The sequence below is a fragment of the Mercenaria mercenaria genome, chromosome 17, assembly GCF_021730395.1.
Source record: "Mercenaria mercenaria strain notata chromosome 17, MADL_Memer_1, whole genome shotgun sequence".
NCBI classification, from domain to species: domain Eukaryota; kingdom Metazoa; phylum Mollusca; class Bivalvia; order Venerida; family Veneridae; genus Mercenaria; species Mercenaria mercenaria.
The window spans coordinates 11140936-11166416 of NC_069377.1; the positions used below are offsets into that span (position 1 = coordinate 11140936).

A 25481-nucleotide genomic window follows, 5' to 3' on the forward strand; every position below is an offset into this window, starting at 1 on the left:
TATGTATTCCATAAGTATGCTTATGCATATATATTTTGTTTTCTTATGTATGCATATATATATGAACGATGGATATGCGCCTGTTAGTATTTTAATTGTCCATCTCCAACAAAGTCATGTTACATAATTTATGGAAGTACTGGTTGTAACTGAACTCTACGTACTTAAAATTGTATAGTCACTAATGAAGGTAACCTGTTGATCGCCCTAGTTTGTTTACCCTCAACTTTGTTGAATGTGAGTCAGCTTTAAAACATTGCATACCAGTATTGGAGACCATTTTGACTTTGTATCTACATATATGTGGTTCAAGCCTCCTTCCGATGATAAATTCTGTTCTGAAAAGGTATAAGAAAACTAGTGAAAATATAATTATATAAAAATAAATGTACGTTTTTTTTCTTTTTTCGTCTTTCCTTGCGACTGGGAGGTGGAGCTTCCTCACTGAAAATGTAATCAGTACAATCTTTCAGTTTATCACTATAACAGCTCGTTTATTTTGTTTGTTTGTTTTAGGTTAAACCCCATTTTTTCAACGTTAATTCAGTTATGTATTACGACGGACAGATAATTCAACTAGTTTTCCTGGATTCTGTACGAGTAAAGCCTTTTCTGCTCAAGTATCTGCCAACTTCTCCATATAAATCAGAGGTAGAAGACGCATGATTTTATACACATTGGCTTTTATCAAATCGTTACTGAGAAAATTCGCCATGCCCGGGGGATCGAACTCACGATACCGTAATCCGTAGATCTGAGCTTTCACTACTGAGTTAAGCGGGCGGACACAGCCCATTTATACAAGACGGTACGTAGTATTCAAAACTGATTATTTAACCCTTACCATGCTGCACACGATTGGTTCTGCCTTTGCGACCAGTGTAAATCATGATTAGCACTGTCCGTGCAGTCTGATCATGATCCCCTATATTCGCTATTCAGCCAGTATCTTTTTAGTGAGTACCCATTTTAACAGTTAATGGTACTGTCCAAATTGAAAGATTGACAAGTTCATTATAGGAACGTATCAGGGTATGGGTTAACGCAACGGTTTGGACATGCATGTTTCTGAACGTAAGTAAATCAGACCATAGACCAACAATTTTAAAATCTTGTCGTTAGTAAACCTGATCCTGACCGAGTTCTTTACCAAAACGGTAGTTCTGAAACAAATTATTATTGATAAACTGGTCTTATTTGTAGAATGAAGAAAGAACAAAAAAATGTTGTTTGTTCTTTTGACATACGAACAATTAAACTTTTTATATATATATACGGAATGAGAGGTAAAACTTATCTTTACTGCGTTGTTTATTGATTGCAAACACTTGATTTCATAATCGTATCAGTCAGTGTTATCTGTCATGTAAGTATACCCATGAAGCTGATAAGCAGTTTATCAGACTGAGAGTATGTGATAACTAGTCATACCTAAACGATGTATAAATTACGAAATACAAAATTCTGAATTTGATATTATTTTAGTTGATTTTTTGGTTATATTTGAATGTTGAATTAATTTTATTGCTTCCACTGATATTTGGTGAACAGTATTCTTGAATTCTATTTTTGGAATAGTCCAAAAGTTTTGCAAGTCTAATGAAGAATATATGTCCAGTATTATACGAAGGCTATGTAACACCGTATGTGATAGATACCATAATCTGTAAACAAAGGGGGCGTTTCGACTAGTCATATCTGACCTAGTTGATAATACAACTGCATCGAAAAGTTTGAAACTTTGTGAGGATATTGGACGCTAACTAGTGATAATTAACTTGAAGATCAGAAATAAGGAAAAGGGTAAGTGTTTTCTATAATTATGGTTTTGTTAGTTTTTAGAATAATTATGGATAAAAAGGATTTGAATTATTGTATTACCCTCGCATGAGCTTACGCGGGACTATAGTGGAGTTTTTACACTTAATTTTTGCTGTACCTGGACTGGTGTAAAAGTTGAATGTAAACTGTTTAGTCCCTGTGGTGCCTATAGCCTGTACTGTGTTGGTGTGCCGTAAATAAATCTACTTCCGTTGATTTTAGTATAAATTCTCCTTTTTAGTCTTGTTTAAAATCTAAGTGATAACTTCAGCTATCAAATAAAGACCAGAGTTATGAAAGCCCTGGACAATTGACTTCCGTACTTCCCACTTTTGACTTCCCACTTTTAAGAAGTTAGATGTAAGAAGTAGGAAGTCAAGAAGTTGGAAGTGAGAAGTGCAAAAGTTAGAAGTCAGAAGTGGGAAGTACTGACGGATATCAATTGTCCCTCCGGGGCTTCCGTAGAAGACCCAACGATTTATTTATTGTTTATTTTGGGTTTAACTCCGTTTTTCAACTATTCCAGTTAAATAACTGCGGGCATGCAGTTAACCTAAACAGTGTTCCTAAATCCAGTACCAGTACAAACCGCAAGTAACTGCCAACTTGCCCACATGAATCAGAGGTGGAGGACGGACGATTTCATAGTTTCGAGATTTCGACTTTTGCGGTATGGCGTTCAGAAATGAAAAGCGCGATGGTCTAACCGCAAAGCCGTATACTACATGTAGTATTCATGGCAATATTAAGGTTTAGGAGTATATCACCAAAACACAGAAATGTTTTACAAACGAATAACATCGTTACCAATATTTTACTTAACCATTACATGTTCTGCCGTACTGTCCCGTACTGAAAATATTCTGGAAAAGTTGTCCCCCTTTGAAAATGAATGCCATTTGTAAAGAAATAAAAATAAACAATTGCTGAAAACTGTGTTCCACTTAATTATGTAAAATTTCAACACTCGCATGCGATTGCAAATGAATCAAAACTAACATGTGTAACAGTTCTTTGAAAATGGTGAGTTTTTGAAGGCGTTTGACTGCCCGGAAGTGGGTCCCATTTAGGAAGTCTTTTTTTCGGTATTCAATGTTTATTTTAGTATACTGACACTTGTTTTGTTGTTTTTGTAATGATAGCGTGTATATTACTTATATTACTCTACAAAACAAGTGTCAGTATACTGATATAATCATTGAATTCCGAAAAAAGAACTGTTTAAACATGCCCCACTTTCAGACAGTCAAGCGCTTTTAAAAACTCACCATTTTCAAGGAACTTTTACACATGTTTGTTTTGATGCATTTGTAATAGCGTGCGAGTGTTGAAATTTCACATAACTAGGTGGAACACAGTTTTCAGCGATTGTTTATTTTTATTTCTTTACAAATGGCATTCATTTTCAAAGGGGGACAACTTTTTCAGAACATTTTCAGTACGGGACAGTACGGCAGAACATGTAATGGTCAGGTAAAATATTGGTAACGATGTTGTTCGTTTATAAAATATTTCTGTGTTTTGGTGATATACTCCTAAACCTTAAGCGTTCTTGTTAGATTTTGTTCCGAGTTTGCCATATACGTTATCATAAAAATGCAAAGTCTTACTACGTCATTTTCTGGAAACTTGATGAATTCAGGCCGTTTTTGTTTGTATATGTGTATTATATATTCCGACAGGAACCTAAACACATGATAAATTATCGAGACGGCTACTTCACGATATCAGCTACTCTTAAAACCATGCGAATTCTGATAATCCGCTAATCTGCGCTGATACGCGGTGCTCATTCTAGAAAAAAAGTCTCTTACTGGTTAAAGATGAGGTATACGATAACTTTTGATTATTGTCAGCTACATCTAAATTGAGCTAGACATTATTTTTTAGCGCTTGGTACGGCATAAGCATTACGTTTTTTCTATGTATTAGAGGCTTCTAAATTCTATACACACATAGGGGGAGAGTGTGTCAGGGGGAATCCCTCTTCGACAAGCAGGGGTAAGGGGAAGCTCCCCCGAAATGGTCCGAAATATCGACATCAAATGATGCACTCTGTCCGCTTTTTTTATGGGTATGATAAGATTTTGCGGTACTAGATGAGCAGGTCAAATCATAGAAAAATAACCCACATATATTTCCCTAGCGTACACAATGCTTCATTTTTAATGGGTTTTCATGAACCTTAGTGGGTATGTTGGTATTGATGATATCATGGTTCCTTCAGATATTGAGTCATATGGGACCATAAACTAGGTCACCATTATAATCATTAACACTATTGGTTGTTAATTATTGACTCTTGCTGGACCTACCGGTTTTCCACTTACGAAGATAATGACAGCCATTCAGTTTACCTGAAAATTATCAGGACGAAATTGTATAGGTATTTTTAAGATAGAAATATATGTGTTATTATGGCAAAAGTATAACATGACATCACAGGCGCTTGAAGCTCTATCAATAAATATATGCATTTTCATATCCCACCCACTTAATATACTCTTTAGGAGACCTAACCTGCATATATATTTTATTGATTAAGCTCCAAACACCTGTGATGTAATTCACATAGTTCTTCGTTTGGCGTCAAACGTAATTACGTACCCGTAAAGAGCACTTCCGCTGTGTTTGATTAGCTATCATTTTTAAATAAGTCGACTCGCATATCACATGGGTGCTTTCTAAAAAAAAAGCTAAATGTTGCCTTATGCTCGCTCGTAGTTGAAATTTTTTAGCCACAAGTAGTAACTGTAGTAAAATGGCTTTTGCTGATATTCCAAAAAAAAAAAAAAAAAACTTTGCCGTTTGCTTTTCTTTCCTTTTGTTATTTTTTTCTGAGTAATTGTAGATAAGGAGTTAAATGAAAAGGGACCCAAGGAAAATACTTTACCCGAAAGAACTTATATGGGAGCTTTTGATAAATAAATGAATAAAATACAGCAAAAGAGAGAACGTGTTTTATGTTATAATCAGACCAAGAATTTTGACACGTTTGATATTGGTTATTCTCAAAAGATAATATTATTGCCGCCTATCGACCCAGCACTTAGAGAAAGTGAAATAAAAAACACATAAAACAGCCATTGTTGTCGTTTGTTTTTGTTCGTACTCGCGTTAGAAAAATGTTTTCAAATCAAATCGCTGTCCAACGATTGGTGCTGGCGGAAAATTAAATATCCTTAAGATATGAATTTTGACCAGTATCTGCTGCAGTTGTTCTTTTTCAGAAAAAAAGACGTATTTAAACTCTTGAAAAATATACTACTTTACCAGCTGCTTAACCCTTACCCAGCTAAATTTCTATAATGAACTTGGCCATTTTTCAATTTGAACATTACCATTAACTGTTTAAAAGGGTGCATACCAAAAGGATACTGACTGAATGGTGAACAGTGCAGGTCATGATCAGACTGCACGGATGTGCAGGCTGATCATGATCTGCACTGGCCGCAAAGGCAGAATCAATCGTGTCCAGCATGACAAGGGTAAGCGCTGAAACAAACAAACACGTCTTTACATAAAATGAGTACCCTGAAAGTGACTAGTGGTACAACCTTATTGACATAAGATTTTCGCAAGATATTCTAAAACTAACCAAAAACTGTTGCACAGAAGGTAGTAAATTTTACGTTGCATTAGTTTTGAAATAATGCTGGTAATTTACATTTTTCTTGCATTTTTATCAATATTCATCTTTTATTTTCACTAACTTTGTCAGTTTTCAGTGCCACGTATGCATTTAATGCGAAACTTAGTGGAAATGAAATGCTGAAAAAAATTCACCCAAACTGCGGGCGAGTATCTTTAAATGTGTCTTATCTTATATAACACTGGTTTTCTTTTTTTCTAGGTTTAACCATGGGAAGCTGTGGTGAATGCTTTGCCAAGTTTGGACTCATCACTTTCAATATTATATTTTTGGTAAGTACAATGTACACGACAGCAAATGTATAACAAATCATTCGATTTTTGTTATCTCAAGCCAAAACTATTTTCAATGTGTACCTCATTAGAGATAACAGAGTGATAGATAGTACAAATAATCTAACAATAAGGAAGAGTTTTCGTGAAGGGGCAATACAAAATTGATAAATCAATATACGCTGGGCAGTCTAAGTCCTACAAGAGTAGCTGCTTCACTGCTTTTCGTGGAGAAGAAACCCATGTGTCTACCTGGTTATTGTTTCAAGCATAGAAAGGTACCTTGAAAGAACCGTCGGCCCGCTATACACCAACTGAAATAACATCCTCACATGAAAGAATTATGGGACTGTCGTGACTCTTCAAAATCTTTATGGTCTGAAGTGCGACACTTGCACTATTCTGATAATTCTAAATCTATCAGGTCTGGCCCACGACGGGTTCACTATCGTGACTCCTCATAATCTATCAGGTCTGACCCACGACGGGTTCACTATCGTGACTCCTCATAATCTATCAGGTCTGAACCACGAGGTGTTCACTATCGTGACTTCTCATAATCTATCAGGTCTGAACCACGAAGTGTTCACTATCGTGACTTCTCATAATCTATCAGGTCTGACCCACGACGGGTTCACTATCGTGACTCCTCATAATCTATCAGGTCTGAACCACGAGGTGTTCACTATCGTGACTCCTCATAATCTATCAGGTTTGAACCACGAGGTGTTCACTATCGTGACTCCTCATAATCTACCAGGTCTGAACCACGACGGGTTCACTATCGTGACTCCTCATAATATACCAGGTATGAACCACGAGGTGTTCACTCTCTTGACTCCTCATAATCTATCAGTTCTGAACCACGAGGTGGTCACTATCGTGACTCCACACTAATCTACCATGATAGAACCAAGAGGTGTTCACTATCGTGACTCCTCAGGTCTATATCATGAGGTGTTGACTATCGTGTCTCCTCATAATCTATCAGGTCTGAACCACGAGGTGTTCACTATTGTGACTCCTTATAATTTATCATGTTTGAACAACGACGTGTTCACTATCGTGAATTCTCATAATTTATCAAGTCCTATCAGATCTGAACCACGTCGTGTGCACTATCGTGACTCCTAATAATCTATCAGGTTTAAAACGTGACTACTCATAATCTATCAGGTCTGAACCACGAGGTGTTCACTATCGTGACTCCTCATAATCTATCAGGTCTGACCCACGACGTGTTCAGTATCGTTAATCATCAAAATCTGTCAGGTCAGAACCATGTCGTGTGCACTATCGTGGTACTTCAGAATCAACCAGGACTAATATAACCCATGCCATGTTCACTATTGTGAAACCTCGTTATCTATTAAGTCTGAACTACGTCGTGTTCACTGTCGTTACTCCTCATAATCTCTCAGGTCTGAACCATGACGTGTTCACTGTAGTGACTCCCCATGATATATCAGTTCTTAATCACGACGTGTTTACTATCGTAACTCCTCATAATTTATCAGTTCTGAATCACGACGTACGTGTTCACTGTCGTTACTCCTCATAATTTATCAGGTCTGACCCACGACGTGATCACTGTCGTGACTCCTCATAATATATCAGTTCTTAACCACGACGTGTTTACTATCGTAACTCCTCATAATTTATCAGTTCCGAATCACGACGTACGTGTTCACTGTCGTTACTCCTCATAATTTATCAGGTCTGACCCACGACGTGATCACTGTCGTGACTCCTCATAATATATCAGATCTGAACTACGACGTGTTTACTATCGTAACTCCTCATAATTTATCAGTTCCGAATCACGACGTACGTGCTCCTAATAATATATCAGATCTGAACTACGACGTGTTTACTATCGTAACTCCTCATAATTTATCAGTTCCGAATCACGACGTACGTGTTCACTGTCGTGACTCCTAATAATATATCAGATCTGAACTACGACGTGTTTACTGTCTTGACTCCACATAATATATCAGGCCTGAACCACGACGTTTTCTCTATAGTGACTCTTCAAAATCTTCCAGAACTTATCCACGACGTGTTCATTTTGTCGTGACTCCTGATAATTTTTAAGTTCTGAACCACAACGTGTGCACTATCGTGACTCCGCATAATAAATCAGGTCTTAACCACGCCCTGTGCGGTAGTGTGACCCCTTGTCCAGTAGCGTTATTCCTGATAACATATCAGTTCTAGTCTGAAACAAGAAGCTATAGTAAAAATTATTAATATACTTAAGGAAGTATTCGTCAACAGTGCATCATGTTGTAAACATTTTGAATGGTTTTAAATCGAACCTCTGGATTTATAAATTAAAATTCACTTCTTCAAATTTAATAATGTAAACTGGAAAATACTGATATGTTTGTTTTTGCTTTCTAACAATATTATGCCATCCTAATTTTATTGTTGTTGTTTTTTACTCTCAAAGCTTTCAGGTATAGCTGTGCTTGCAGTTGGGATATGGGTCAGGGTGGACAAAAATGTTGTGAACATGCAGAACTTGGTCGAGTTCGACTCCGATGACAAGTCCCTTTCCACAGCGGCATATGTTCTCATAGGTTTTGGCAGTTTTGTTCTCATTGTCAGTGCGTTTGGATTCCTGGCAGCTTGTTGTGCTAGCAAAACCAAATTCTTCATTGTTGGAGTAAGTTGGTTTTATATTTGTTTCCGTGGGTTTTAAGTCATGACAACACAGTTGACTTTCTAGCTTTTGACGGTGTATAAAGACTACAGGTACCGTACAAATCAGTAATTTATTCCGGGTACGGGGGTTGGGGGCGGTAGGAGTTAGAATCATCGATCTTCCGTAAGCTAGTTGAAAAGCTTACTTACGTGAAAGAATTTGAAACTTCAGACGACATTTCGAACCCACAGCGGTAGAGGTAAGTGGTTTAAAATCAACGGCCGTGACACCTCGATAGCGGAGGCCACTACAATTTGTCTTAATGACACGTATCAAATTTAGGCCGTTGAGCATAATGTTTGAATTCTGGCGCTGAATTTGATGAATAGTAATTCTCTCTTCTGTCCCTTACGCCCCCACGCGCCCGTTATGTCCAACCCTACAATAAAGCTTAGGGTAAAGGTGTGTATATTTCGTATTTGTCTTCAGGACATTATAACATGCAATTTAAGTAATATATATTAGAGAGGATTTTACATGGTTGTCTTTTCGTGTTGAATTTATTAAAGGAGTTGAAAAGCGAGGCTCTGTCGAGCATTTTATCAACTTTATTCAGTCAATTTGGAATGATCAACAATTCGGTAAAATTTGCCACCTTATCGGTAGAATTATCCCCCTTGAAATCACCTGGCTGGGCGATATCGATTTATATCAGGTTGATATTTTCTAATAGAAACGAAGAAGGAAAAAAGTTTGAACAACTATTGTTTTTATTAGAATGAACACACACTATTTATTATCCTATTGAAGTGTTCGTGATTCTTTTCTCTTTACAAAGATATAAAAAATATATATCTGAAAAGAAGAATTAATGCTTCCCTTGGCGATTAAAAAACACCACTATCAGTCTCAATTTACAGCATATACTTACTGAATAAAATAAGAAAAAACCTGCGATACGTATCTTATTCTTTCCCCTGTAGCCACTTCATTCATAATTTGAGAATATTTATTATCCTATTGAAGTATTCTACAGACAATAAATTTTTTATATATGTTTTTATTTTGAAATTATTTTAATGTCTTCTTGCTTCCCTGGACGTTTAAAAGTTGGTGATTTTTATAAAATTTCATTATTGCTCGTGTCCGTGGTATTTCCGAACGCGCGCGGAAACTCAAAAACTCGACCGAAGTAGGACCACATTCGTAACAGATCGCATTTGTAACAGGTGTTACAAATGCGATCGCATATGTAACACGTGTTACAAATGAGATCGCATACGTAACAGAAATCAAGCACATATGTAACAATTTTTGTGACGAATGTGATCGATGCCGATTTTTGATGTGACATCTGATCACATTTGTCACATGTCATTTTCAATCGGAAAAATGAACAAAAAAGTGCATTTTTACATCTGAAACACATACGTAACATGTTTTAGCTTACTTGTACGAAGTGACAAAGTAAGCTATTGCGATCATCCGTCCGTTCACATTTTTCTTGCGAATATGACAGAGACAACATTTATCATTTGATTTTGACAAAACTTGCACAGAACTTATTATAGATCTATATCTCGGTTCCTTTCGAAAACCAGCCATATCACCTTATTCGTATAGGAGTTATGGCCCCTGGAATGGCAATAATTACTGATTTTAGCCTTGTGAACCCGATTAAGACCACATATTTTTGTTATTTTGACTCAGTATGCATACAACTTATATATCTATAAGATCTCGGTTCCTTTCAAAGACAACCGTATTGCACCATTTATTTGACTTCGAGTTACGGCTCCTGAATTGGTAAAAAATGCAGCTTGTGAACACAATGGAGACTACATTTATTATTTGATTTTCATTAAACTTATATAGGATCTCACTTCCTTTTAAAACAGCCATATCGCGCCACTTATCTCAAAGTTATGGCTGAAATGGCAAAATTTGCTTATTTTAGTCTTGTGAACACAATAGAGGCCATATTTATTATTTCATTTTGACCAAACTTGTATAGAAGTTATATATCTATAACATCTCGGTTCCTTACGAAAACCAGCTATATAGCAACATTTGTGCTGGAGTTATAGCCCCTTAAATGACAAAATTTGCTGATTTTAGCATTGTGAACATGACAGAGATCACATTTATGATTTGATTTTGACCAGGCTTGCATAGAAATTATATATCATAGAAATTATATATTATTTTTCCTCGAAGAGTAGCCATATCACGTTATTTGTCTTAATAATTATGACCCCTAAAATGGCCAAATCGCACATTTAATAACATGTATAGTGTAGTATTACTCATGTGACGGCCCTCTTGTTGATTAAAGGGATAATTCCGGTTAGGTTAATATCTTGGTACTGGGTCCAGTTGTTCGAAACTTTAACAGTTGATTAAGCTAACAGTCGATTAACTTTTAAAGTAATATTTAAACATTTTAGAAAACTTAGAAAAACAAATGTATGACTTAAGGATTATGAACACTAAAACGTCTTTACGGCAAAATTAAAACATCGTACTAGTGTTTCCTACCAATACTAGTATTTTGAATCAAAATTTAATGGGCGATTAGTTTAACAGTCTGTTAAAGTTTCGAACAACTGGGCTCCGGTTATCTGGCAATTAAACTTGGCAAAAATACCGAACGGTTATTATCATGACTGGTCTGTTCATAGTACTTCATGTACATGTCACTTATAAATTTCCCAAATGAATACATGTATATGAATATGTATGATTAAAGGGGAAGATACACCGCATGCAATCCCTGTTCAACTTTTATAACCGGCAATTCGCTGGTTGTATCGCTTCAACAACAAATAAAGTGCACTCGAAAATCAAGATCAAGGCAGTCTCAACTAACATAGAAAGTCTTGTTAAAGCTGAACATTGGGTATACATCTATGTATACTTAAAGATAGTGACTAGCTTGACTATTCGAGGACTGCTAATGGCTATATTGTTCTGATCCTGATGTCGTCGGTGTCCGCGGGTTCGCTGCAAGATAGGTTTTTCGTTTTCGTTTTGTTTATCTTTGTCAATTCACATTGCTTTAAACATAAAAATACTTAAACTGACGACAAATGAAATATGTCCAACTTAAAACCCTGACGTGAACTTTATTGGATTATATTTACTATGAGAGTTTTCTTGCCAGGCCTGGTGTCTGCATTCGTATGGAAACACTCTTATTTTGTATCTCTATAGGAGCGGCACGAGTAACTCCATCGGTGAGGCTGGTGCAGTGGATAGTTTTGCAGATTACGAAACCGGAGGAGCGGGTTGAATTCCTAGTCAGGCCCGGAATTTCCAGAGATATTGTGTCTCTCATCCACCCAGTTAATACCTTACGTGTATCGGTGCGTTTTACCAGACCCGTAAACGAACATATAAGTGTAAACTCGTATATTAGCCAGGGTATAATTTCAATTGAAATTAATGGGAAGGAACTTACCATCGACTAGAGTCTCGAGGGACACACGTTCGAGGCCGGGTGAACACTATATATATTCGTATCTGTTGCTATTTTCGCCACTCAGTGCTGTTTCAAGCTGGGACGTTGTCGGTTACTAACATAAAGATATTGTTGTACAGATTTTGATATTACTGACATTTTATCATTATTATCATCATCATCATAATAATAATGATCATCATCATCTTGGACTGGTCCGTTCTAGGATCAATGGTAAGATTAACTGCCCGAAACTGTATTACCTAAATACTGTTGAAAACAGGCGCTCTGAATCCAATAAACAAACATAATATTCATCAAAACCATTCTACAGGATCCCAAAATTTGCAGTAATAGGTGTAATGTGATCACTACAGATTGTCAATAAATGGTGGTTATTTGTACCAAAGCATTTGGAAATCTGACTAAAGCGGGTTATGATCCGGGCACAAACATATATATTACAACAAAATAACATAACAAATCTAAGTTCAAAGCTGTGAACTTGATCTTGGATATATACATGTAGCAACAAGGGTCATGATCTTAACACACCTTCTATCCATGCTGATCATTTGTACCAAATAATTTGAAAATCTGACTATCTGGCAAGTTATACCAAGGACATGAACTTATATATATAACTGCACGAACGCACAGACTCCGCTATTTCACGGCGGGATTATAATAAAAGAAGGCCTATTACATGTACCTCACAGACGGACTCAGTGGGATGAGGGTAATTAGAAAATAAGGTGCATTTTCTTAAAATCCCGTAGACATTAGCTCGCAGCACAAGGTCGGGCCCTCCTAGACTTAAGGCTAACGACTCGTCCATGACAAGTCGTATATAATTTGTCCCGTTACATAGCAGCTGCCTGTTTGTCAACCAGCTTGAAACAGCTCTGGATGACGAAAGATAGCTACAAATGTATGTCGCCACCGGGTTCGAACCAGTGACCTGAGCATGTGGGTCTACATTTCAGCAAGTCGAGGTAACAGTAGAAGTAGCTGAAGTTGTAATCATATTAAAGTGGTAGTGGCAGTGGATGCAGAAATGATTATAAAAATTGAGCCACGTCACGGAAAAATTGGCATTCGGATATTTTCGTGAATTTCCGGAAAGTCTATATTTAGGCTGACCTGTGCATTTATGCATCTGAATTAGAGTCAGAAAATTTCATATTCAGGTAGAATAAGCCTTCTTTGAAATAACAGCGAACGGTGTGGGCCATGATCAGACTGCGCGGATGCGCAGGCTGATCTGGGCCCACACTGGTTGCAAAGCCTCGAAGATTCCCGAAGGCCCATTTTCTCATGATGCGGCTCAAATAATTTTATGATGTCATTGACCTCGACGACGACGACGCTAACTTGTGATGTGCTTATGGCAGTCATTTAATGATGTTGCGATGACAACCAACTCATTGAACATTTGCAGTATAAAACTCAACATGATACATATGTGCTTCTCATGTCAACCCCCATGTTGGACAAACACATTCGTAACACATTTTACCTGTTACGAATGCGATCGCATACGTACGAAATCTGTTACAAATGCGATCTGTTACAAATGTGGTCCTACAAAGCTGTCTTTGATACAGAGAGCTGGTGGTTACTAAAGAGTATTATAGGTGTTCAGTCTGTTATATCTATTATATAGCCTGCAGTTACTGACATGTATCCTTGACGAAATAAGGAAATATTGTATTGTATTGTGGTATTGGTAATTCTTACTGCATGCTTCAATATAAAGGGAAAAAGAAAGAAAGGTAGAGAGAGAGAAGAAAGGAAAGTCATAACAATTTCATGAGAGAAATTTACACAATTAGAAAAGAAGCTAGAGTATATAAATGATCTATATTTTACTGCTTGCTAAAAATTCAAAAGACGATATGCACTTTGCAACTATATATATTTCTTTCTAAAAAGAATATAGCCACTGTCTCGTATTTTAAAGATCCGCATAATTATATTTATAACAGTCAGTTTAAGTTTTAACCACATATATGTTATAAAGAATTTATATAATGCAACATTTTGAGTGAATTGATTTCGGAGCCTCTGAAACAGCCATATCAAAGCACTTTTTGATAGTTGTTGAAAGGCAAAAATGTAACATTCTTTTTATTACGTGTGATTTTTTCATGTTGAAACATCAAAGTTTGTTTCTTCTTTATTTATCCATTTAAGACCATGCAAGTTTATTCGACCAACGTCTTCACAGGACGTTGACGTCAACGTCGAAGCTTTACTATACTACGGTAACACCAAAATTATTAAATGGCTTTATTTCGCACCAACGATGTCAAACATGTGGTAAGAACTACTTGTCTTAAACACAAACCATCATGATTTTTATACCTACAGGAAATAGATTTAGACCTGATTTACGTTTATTTCCAGTACATTGCATTCCTGGTCATTATATTCATTGGAGAATTCGCCGGTGGTATTACAGCAGCAGTATTCAAGGGCAAGGTATGGACATCTTGTATAATATATTTGATTACAAGTCCGTTCTCTATCAAACACATCTTTGAACTATGGAAGCCCTGGAGAGACAATTGATCTCCGTACTTCCCACTTCTGACTTCTTATTTTTGCACTTCTCATTTCCAACTGCTTGACTTCCTACTTCCTACTTCTAAGTTCCGCACTTATGACTTCTAACTTCCGCACTTCCGACTTCCAACTTCCCGACTTTCGACTTCTGATTTCCAACTTCCACACTTCTTACTTCCGACTTCTTACTTCCTTCTTCTAACTTTCGCACCTTTGACTTCTAACTTCCGAACTTCTGACTTCCAACTTCCTGATATTTGACTTCTGATTTCAAATTTCCACACTTCTTACTTCCGACTTGCAAAGAGGGAAAGTTGAAAGTCAGAAATTTTGAAGCTGGAAGTTGGAAGTCAGGAAGTTAGAAGTCAGAAGTGCGGAACTTAGAAGAGGGAAGTAAGAAGTCAAGAAGTCGGAAGTAAGAAGTTTGGAAGTTGGAAATCAGAAGTCAAAAGTCAGGAAGTTGGAAATCAGAAGTGCGGAAGTTAGAAGTCAAAAGTGCGGAAGTTAGAAGTCAGAAGTGCGGAAGTTTGAAGAAGGAAGTACGAAGTCAAGAAGCCGGAAGTAAGAAGTGTGGAAGTTGGAAATCAGAAGTCGAAGGTCTGAAAGTTGGAAGTCAGAAATGTGGAAGTTAAAAGTCAGAAGTTAGAAGTAGGAAGTAGAAGTCAAGAAGTTGGAAGTGAGAAGTGCAAAAGTTAGAAGTCAAAAGTGGGAAGTACGGAAGTCAGTTGTCCCACCAGAGCTTCCTTATTGAACAGATCTTTATAAAATTATACAGTTTTAGGAATGGACGTTACACGGAGAAAATAAACTGATTTTATTCAAACTAATAAATCTCATTCGATATAATATTTTCCAATAATTATTCAATTTTGGTCCATATTTCCGCGAATAGTTTGATACCAAGATTTCAGACCAGTATTGTTACGTGATTTGCCGTAGTAAATTATTAATCACTGATACTGTAGATTGACGATAATTTACCAGATGTGCTATCGGACTCATTTAAGAAATACGAACCTGGTAAAGGACATCTTCTAGCAAAAGCCTGGGATTACATGCAGACATGGGTGAGTTTTGATATTTTCAATTTATCCAACAGTTGCATTATTATAATTTCTCTTATAGGCTCTAACTCTTTGCTTAGCATGTGACTGCCACATCTGTTGTGAACTTGAAATATGCCCATTTTTTGTTGATTCCTATTTTCACATACATTTGCCAGAAGCTTGACTACTGATTAACGTAGCAGAGAATCCATTGTTTAAATTATCATGATTTATTGGATGAATATCTCCCTTATTGTCCTAACTGATATCTAAGGTTACACTAAAATACCTTTCTTGTTTTTAGCTCACCTGTCACGTATTGACTAGGTGAGCCTTTTGTGATCGCCCTTCGTCGTCTGTCCGTTCGTCGTCCGTTCACAATTTCTTGTGAACACGATAGAGAACACATTTTGCAATGGATTTAAATCAAACTTACACACAATTTGTATTGGCATAATATCTCGGTTTCTTTCGAAAACTGGCCAGATCCCATCATGTGTTCCAAAGTTATGGACACTAAAAGGGCCAAAACTTGCTATTGTTGAAAAACGTAGATTCGGGGTGAGGGTTTATACTCCATAGATAAAATAACACTTCAATTCTAATTTTCAATGTTAGTTTATTATGAGAGTTTGTCTAAGTGATGGAAATAAAGTCATCAAAATTATAATTCTCTCATTCCTCTGGTCTAAAGTCACTTATTTCATTATAATTGTGAAATATAACATTTCTTGTTTCTAGATCCTATGATTTGTATTTTCAAAGTCCGAGCCAAAAGTAAAGAATTCCCCTCCCAAGCTCTGACCTAGGTTTATATACAAAAGCATGTACCCTCCCATATTTGGAGTGTATCATAGTAATGAAAGACAAAGAATAACCCTAATGTTTATGAGGATAACCGTTGACTGATGGTACCATCCCAATACGGAGCCACCTCTAACTCTAACAAACCAGACATGTTTACGATGGTACATGATGACAACATACCCAGATAAAATGATACAAAGTGATACACACTCCAGTCCCAAGCAATTTATGAGGGTAACTGGTGAATGACAACTCAAGTAGCAGAGGCCAAAGTTTCTCATCAGTAGATCAATTAATAAATCAGCTTTAATAAGACTGCTAAATTTACAACACTATGTAGGTGCGTGAACACGATGGAGACCACATTTTGCAATGAATTATATCAAACTTGCATACAACTTGTATTGGCACTATATCTCAGTTCCTGTCGAAAAGTAGCTTGATTCAATGATGGGTTCTAGAGTTATTGCCCCTTAAAGGGGCAAAATTTGCTATTTTGGCTTTTGCAGCCACATAGAGACTTCATTTATGGCTTGATTTGACACAAACTTGCATATTATATTTAACAATGATAGATCTTTGATTCCATGATTAATCCCTCAAATCCAATCGTAAGTTCCTATGTTACGGCCCCTGATTGACACCTGAAAGAGCCAAAGTTTATTAATTTTTAACTTGTGAACACGATAGAAGTGACAATTTACATTCGATATTAACCACACTTACACGCAACTTTAATCACAATAAGATCTCGGTTCCTTTCGAAAATCGGCTAGATTCCGTTTTTGGTTACTGCCCCTGAAAGGGGCAAACTTCTAATTTTGCCATTTCTGTCATATAGAGGTTTCATTTATGCTTTGATTTGACACAAACTTGCACAGAATATTTATCTTGATGATCTCTAGGCCAAGTTCGAAACTGATTTATGTGGGAACAAAAACTAGGTCACCCGGTCAAATCAAAGGAAAATCTCGCTAACACCCTTGAGGCCACATTTATGACCATATCTCCATGAAACTTAGTTTATCTTGATGATTTCTAGTCCAAGTTGGAAACTGAGTTATATGGGATAAAAAACTAGGTCACCCGGTCAAATCAAAAGAAAAGCTTGTTTACACTACATAACTGAGGTCACATTTATGATCCTGTCTTCTTGAAACTTGGTCAGAATGTTTATCTTGATGAAGTTTGAAACTAGGTCATGGTGGGTAAAAAAAACAACAACAAAAAAAAAACTAGGTCACCCGCTCAAATAAAAAAAAGTGTTAACCCTCTAGAAGCAATATTTATGACCTGTCTTCATGACACTTTGTAAGACTGTTCATCTTGATGATCCCTATGTCAAATTTGAATCTGGGTCATGTGGGGTCAAAAACTAGGTCACCACTCAAATCAAAGGAAAAGCTTGTGAACACTCTAGAGGCTACATTTATGACCCTATCTTCATGAAACGTGGTAAGAATGTGTATCATGATGATTCCTAGGCTAAGTTTAACAGATGAGCGATATAGGGTCATCATGACTCTCTTGTTTGTAAATAATTGTGATCTTTGGACATAAACTCTTTTACCAAATGATCCAATTCAACAGCTATGCTGTTAAGATATAGTTCAGGACATTTTTGTTTAAATCATATATCTTTGTTGTTTTTCTTCAGTTGCATTGCTGCGGCTCAGGTGGACCAAAAGATTATAAGAACGTCAACTTTACATCCTTGGTAATTTTCTTTCATGAAATTGTATTTACCTGTTCCTCCACATTGTATTAGAGAAAATGTTTTAAATCGATAAAGACAAACACCGTCCACTTGACAAAACGCTGGATAACAACGTTAGCTTTCTGAAAGGCCTGCCCTGTTAGCTCAGATAGTATAGCACAAAATACGAGTGAGATCGCGACACGAGGTGTTCTCTGTAACATTTTGACAGAATACGTTATTGTTATGTATAAGCTTATTTATAGTCGCCACCGGTAATTCATATGGGCGATTCCTACAAAGACCGTTATAGTAATGTTAGTGGGAGGAAAGTGCTACTAGATAGAGATGACACTTTAATTCCAGAAGCTTCTTTGGTTCTTTAGCGTGCCAGGTGTAAAGCAAATATACACCGGACTTTTATCCCAATTTTAGTGTTTTTCAGTGGGACGAGCGAGGGCTTGATCTCAGGGTGTGTAGCATTGTAAATTATGCTAGGGAAGTTGTAACAACTGAAATATTGTTGAAACTCGACGCTAACGTCTATAACCCCCACCCCACCTCTCCTCCCCACTCCCCCACATAGATAAAGAAGATAAGTTTTATTTCTTGTTATGGGATGACTTCATGTGGTTGTTTACCATAATTATTTTTAACTTCATATTTATTTTAAGACTCAGCACGTTCCGAAAACATGTTGTAAATTGTCAAATAGTGACCCCGAGGATGCAAAACCAGAAAACGCAGCAGCTTGTCAAATAGAGGCCTTGTGGTTCCAAAATGACACTCAAGGGAAGACATACAGCAACGTCCAAACAAAGGTATGGTAGTGCTATTTGCTGATGGATGTTCCCAAAGGTAGAGAGACAGTGATTTGTTCTACAAAGAATTATATGACAGATGATTAATTAATTAATTAATTATTAATAATTAAAGACCATTTTAGCGGAAAAAGGTTTTCTTTATTAAGTCTTGAGACAATTTCCGATTTCTAAATCAGTGTTGCTAAGCCAGACTGTGTGGCGTCTGTCCTCATGACAAATCATCTACTCTGTTACTCGTATCAATTCAATAAGCATAAAAGGTATTTCAAGACACTGATAATTGTTACCAACGCATTTTAATGTAAAAACACAACCAGTGAAAATCTGACTTGTATTAAGTATTAAGTGAACATAAACTTTAAAAGTAACTATAAATGATCAGATGTTAATGTTTCGAACAAATCTATTTCTCGACCAAAACCTTTAGGTACTTATTTCGTAAAAAACGGGCAAAAAAAAAAAGTTATTTACCTGCACTGACGTAAGAAGTTTCATAGTTTATTGGAAGTCAGTGCCGGTATGGGCATCTGATATTAACATATTTCATACAACACACATGGCATATTAAACAAGATATAGAGAATAATAGGTTAGTGCCGTAGATGAGAAAGTTTATATGGCGAGGTGGAGAAGGTTATCGGGTGAGCCGAAGGTGAACCTGATAACATCCGGAGCCGAGCCAGATAAACTTTCTCCATCTTAGGCACTAACCTTTTATTCTATTTATCTTGTCATTACTTCATTTTCCGATATTTGGCAATTTATTTTACAAAAATAAGTGTGCGGCAACCGTTTTAATGACGTCATATTCGTAATGACGTCACGTATATTATAACGTAATCACCGACACAGTAATGTGGTTACAATTAAAAATCGCAATAACTTCGACGTTTTTGAATAATTATTTGACCACTCATTTTCTTAGTTCGGACATTTCCAACACAATGGTGATGGTTTCAATGTAAAATTTCTTATGACAACAATATCGATCTTAAGGTCACATGATCAACTGACCGTATATCACTGGTCACGTGTCAACTGACGGTATATCAAGAAAGATATATGGCACCCTGATATCGTGTCGAAAATACTGCAAGTGACAGGATAAATATTATTCTAACATGGCTCGATTTGATTTCCAGTTAAAGAAAGAAGGAAATCACGTTTTGTATATTCTGCGGTAAACAACTGTTGACGCGCGGACCGGTTAAAGAGCATTATGACGTCAATTATGACGTCAAATTGCCGCATGACGTCCGATACATCACTCCTCAGGTAAATGAAGTCCAGCATGATATTTATTGCAATATGTCAATGAGCATGTCAGAATGAAAACAATCAATGCCTTCTTGTGATTTGTCATCTAATTTACCACGGTTCATCGTTCAGATGCTTCAGTATTTAACCACTCGGGCTAACGCCCTCGTGGTTCAATCCATACGCATTTGAACTCTGAACCGTTGTAAACTAGACGATAAACCACTCGAATGTCTTGATTATTTGTTAATTCTTTATGGTTTACAACGTACGAGGAGTATAAGAAATATTATTAAGGCAGTGGACCCGCAATAACAATCGGCGAAACTACGCACCCTCCACATTCGATCACAACACTCCCCGGTTTTAACGGAAATGCATGTGAGCAGTAAGCAACTTCTACATCCAGAGAGTGGCGAGACGCCCAATGAGAAACTCACTCGGATATTGCCAAGTGTGATTACGGGTCCGTCACCCCAACAACTTGCAAATTATTTAAACTAAACCTTATATCTTTACAAAGACAGTCAAATTAAGTAAAGCCGTTCATTTTTTAAAAAATACTTGATAGCATTAGGATGATTAAAGTAATATTCGTCTATATATTTTTCTAACATTATTAAGGACGTATGCTAGAATTTGGTGCGAAAATTTTCCCAATAACAGAATTTCTTTAAACTTTGGATATTTGAAGGACAATCATTTAAGAAACAAAAAAAATGCAATAAAAATCATAGGTCACCGGTATCGAAAAAGAGTTATCTGCCATTGAAAACCGCATTTTCCCCCAAAAATGCCCTTTTTCATGGGCAGATAACTCTTTTTCGATACCGGTGACCTATGATTTTTATTGCATATTTTTGTTTCTTAGATGATTGTCCTTCAATATCCAAAGTTTAAAGAAATTCTGTTATTGGGAAAATTTTCGCCCATCTCATATACAGGGAATTCTAGCGTACGCCTTTAAAGGAAGTACAAATGAAGAAAAAAGGAAATTCACCACCTAACAGGTTTTTGTTACATAATTGACAGGTTCTTTGTTTCCTAGCAATATTATAAAATTTCCTTTTTTTCTACAGGTAATTTATGATTCATGCCCCTGAAGTTGCATAGTACGACAGCAAGATCGAGTGAACTGCAAATTCTTGCTTATACCTTCTGTAATTGAAACATTTACTAGAATTTTTAGCAATACCGTTAGAATCATGATTAGGATGCACGTTTTCCTCCTCCTCCAAAAAATGAAGAGTATTAACCAAAAATTTAAAATGTTGATACCTTTTGTTTACATAAGATTGAGATTTTTGATACCCTTTTTACGTCCAAAGTTGTTTATATTTTATTTTTTGAAGATATTTTACCGTTTCTTTTTTTTTTAATTTTCAGGGATGCTATAGTAGCTTGGAAGACAAAATTAAATCACACATCGGTGTCATAATTGGAGTTGCAGTAGGCATCGCAATGTTTCAGGTATATTCTGCAATTATATAGATTTCTCTTATACATCAAGCACATGAAAAACTAGAATCTTGATAGCGTTATTGTCATTTCTGTCAGCCCATAATACCAGTTAAATTGATTTATGATTATCCAACGACTGAAGTTATTTTTTACAGAATCGTTTAGTCATCAAGAACATACAGATGTTTTTTGCTAGGTTTAACTGTTACGGTCGCATCCACACAATTTAGGAAATATGGCGACTTTCCAGGAAGACCCTAGGTGCCCTTCCGTACATTATTTCACCACGGGCGGTCACCTGTTTGGAACCTCCGACCTTCCGTAAGACTGCTGGATGGCTTCCTCACATGAAGAATTCAACACCCAGAGTGCGATGATTCGAACCCAAATCGGTGAGGGGGAATTGATTTGAAGTCAGCGACCGTAACCACTTGGCCGCGTATGCCCCAAATTACAATTGAAAGCAGTAATATTTAGAGTGAGGCGGGAGGGGCCTTTTAAGACATTCAGTTCTCCTCGTCCGATAAAATATTTCATCATTATGTATTAACTTTAAATGTTAAACTAATACATGATATAGCTGCATTTAAAATGTCGTGCTACTTTTTTTGTTTAAATACTACCAGTGTTTGTACATGTGTAGTCATATTGTGGTTCGTTTACTGTATTACATAAAATGCAGTACTGCTCCCACGCGCGCGCACGAACACACGCTTAGGTTTAATTTCATGTTTGCGTAGGTACTGTGTAGTAAATTTTAATTTTTCAAAAAATAAAATTTGCGTGTTATATGCCTTTTGATTTGTTTCAGTTCTGATAAACCATTTTCTTTGAAGTTCATGTACAGCAAACTAGATTAAACTTCTTATACTATAAATCCAGATCTAGGACTAGTTGCAGTGCATTTTGTCTTGTTAATAAATATGCCATATTTACAGAACACGTCATGCCATATACAAAGTAGAAGGTATTTAATGTACAAAACCTTATTTTTTGTACAAAAATTGAATGTTAGCGACATATTTGTTTTGTTTAACCTTATGCCAGCTGGCAACAAGTGATTTTGCCTTTGCGTTCAGTGCAGACCAAGATTGATCTGCACGTCCGTGCAGGCTGATAATGGTCTGCACTTTTCGCTATTCCGTCAGTAAATTCTCAGTGAACACCACTTTGAATAATAAGTGGCACTTCCATATTAAATGATTAAATGATAGACGTGTCCATTTTAGAAATTTAGTAGGGTAAATGTTAATGACTGATCAGTGACTTCAATTACAGTTGCCTATTTTGCTTCTGATTTGTCCACTTTGAGTTTGATTTCGTTTGCGGTTGTCCACAGTTTGATTTCGTTTGCAGTTATCCAGTATGATCTTAAATTCAACACTTTAGCTGTTTCAGTATCGGTTAAAAATAAAACAGACATACCTACCTGTATAAGAATCTTTGTAACATCAGATACATTTGAGGAAAACAAATGTTTATTTTGGCATGATCTGATTTTGTTTTCTTTTCATCGTTAGTTCTTGTCTCTGTTGAATGTTTCATATACATATATATATTTCTTTTTTTCAGTTGCTTGGAATAGTGATGTCCATTTGTATTTGTAAAAGAGATAGAGATGATGGCAACAGTGTCTATTGATAAGGCGTCGGACGCTTTGAATAATTAGATATGAACACTTCAAAATTGTGAACTGTATATACATGTTTTAATGATATGAATGTGTTTTGAAATGCGCGTGAGACAGCTGTTACTTTTACGAAAGATTTATTATTTGAAATCATCGTTACTATTGTAAAAGCACACACATCATTTTCGTTCGACTAACACTTTTCTACTTTCAGATTTTGGGTAACCAATGGATTTTTCAAAACTTAAGCAAATGTGCGAGTTTACTGCGTTCGTTATAGACGTGTTTGATTTTCTCTGGGAATATTTTTATGATCTGATTTTCCTATTCTGGTTGCCCGACCAAGATAGCGTTATTTTACCATAAGTATAAATCCAGTAAACATTTTTGCGGAATCAATACTATGAGCATATGAACTATTACATCAAATTTGTCAGTTATTTTCAGTTTCAAGTCTCTTTTTTTTGTCAAAATTCGTTAGAAATCCAAGTTAATAAAGTTATTTTACATCCCTTTGCCTATCTCTGGAAGCAACAAAGATATGTTAAAATAAATGAATTCCGACGCTATACACTGTTTTCAAAAATGCCGTTTAAATATCTTCGTATTTTATCAACAGTGAATGTAAAAGTAGAAATTAAATTAAAATCAAAAGAAATAGTCCGCTGTTTTAAATGTTCTATATCAAAGAGGTAATTACAAAATTTTATAGAAGTAATCGGCATTTTTTGTCCCTTAAATAAATCTCAAAGAACATACATAAAAACTGAAAAATGTCACAAAATGATGCTTAAATGGCATTAAAACGCCCGCTGATTTTACTTGAAAAAACATTACCAGACCATTATAGAAGCACATGTATATTTACAATACAAAATAGACATTAATTAAATGTTTATTACTTAAGAAATAATATATAGCAGACATGTTTTAACTTATCGAAAATATACCACGAGGTAAACGCTTGCAAAAGACGGCGTGTAACCGATTCGTTTTGTTGAGATATGTTAAACATGGTTCTGCTGTTGTTTTTCTATGTGGCATATTTCTGCCAACCACATATCCACTTATTTTCCTCGAAATATTTCATGAAAATGTCACTTATTCAGTTATTATCTGACAAGTGGCGAAACTGTGTGTTATCCACATAAGTATCTTAACAGAAGAAAACTGCCTGTTGGTGCCCATGACTGCCATCCGCATATTCACTTACGTTAACTGTGTATCTTGATTTTTTCACTTAATCAGTTATGATTGGCAATATCCCGTAATCGTCCCCTATCATTACGGAATGAATGAAATTACATAAATGGACATACACGCATTCATTCCGTAGAGGGAACGAAAAGTCTCACCGTTTTTAGTCTTCAACTTGGGTACGAATATTTACTGGATATCAAGGAAACTTTCACAATAACCATTTATTTATATGAATATGTGGATGGCAGAAGTGGGCACTAACAGGCAGTTTTGTCCTGTTAACATAATTATCTGGATAACACGCAATTTTGCCACTTGCCAGATAATAACTGGATATGTACCATTTTAAAACTGTCTACATAAATTAGTGGATATGTGGTTGGCAGAAATATGCCACCATAGTTTTCCAATGTATGTTTTTTCTTTTATTTATAAGTCAGTTATGTAAGTAATTTTGAAATCATGAACATAAAGAACACACGTCCAGCCTGTAACATACTGTCTCGAAGATCTCGATATATCATTACCATAAATGAAATTATTTAACGGTTCTTTAAATATTATGTAAGTCTGTAAACGGTTCTCTTGTAAATTGTGTTTTGTCCAAGAACACCGTTCTTTGTGTTAACTTTATTAACGGTGCCCCTTTGATAGTATATATAACAGCATCCAATATAATTCAATACTTTTCCATCAAGTTCTTTTTACACCTCACTTTGGGGTGTAATTTTCATACTACTCTAAAAGTCACTCTGGTCTGTGAGTGTCTAAGAAATAATCAAGATAATTTTCTCTTACCTTTGTATTTTTTTATTTTACAAACTATTTTAAAGGGAGGAATATTCCTCCCTTTCGACAGCATGATTTTTTTTTACAAATACTGTGTATAATCTATTATATTAAATGAAATGAGTGGAACGTTCCTCCCTTCTGTAAAATTTGAGAATTCATGTCGATTCTGTTTTACATTAAAAGGGAGGAATATTCTTCCCTTTTAACAATGCATGATTTTACGAAGTCTGCCTGTAATGAAAACGGCGGAACATTCCTCCATTTCACAAACAAATTCATGTCAAATTTGTTTCCATAAAAAACACTGTCAATAAGTTGACATGTTTAACTAAAACAGTAAACTAA

At 36.0% G+C, this 25481-nt stretch overlaps 1 protein-coding gene across 2 annotated transcripts; it reads left to right on the forward strand.

Moving 5' to 3' along the window:
• Window positions 1–1416: 1416 nt before the first annotated feature.
• Window positions 1417–23807, forward strand: LOC123536664 (tetraspanin-6-like). Of its 2 annotated transcripts, none has more exons than XM_053529025.1 (9): window positions 1417–1800; window positions 5673–5745; window positions 8201–8416; window positions 14265–14339; window positions 15389–15490; window positions 17934–17993; window positions 18647–18793; window positions 21440–21523; window positions 23087–23807. In XM_053529025.1, exons 2-9 carry the CDS (start codon window positions 5683–5685, stop codon window positions 23153–23155), a joined length of 816 nt encoding a protein of 271 aa, XP_053385000.1. In that variant the 5' UTR covers window positions 1417–1800; window positions 5673–5682; the 3' UTR covers window positions 23156–23807. The 2 variants fall into 2 exon arrangements, with proteins under 2 accessions (XP_053385000.1, XP_045175944.2); XM_045320009.2 differs by having other exon boundaries at window positions 1418–1803; window positions 5675–5745.
• Window positions 23808–25481: the final 1674 nt, after the last annotated feature.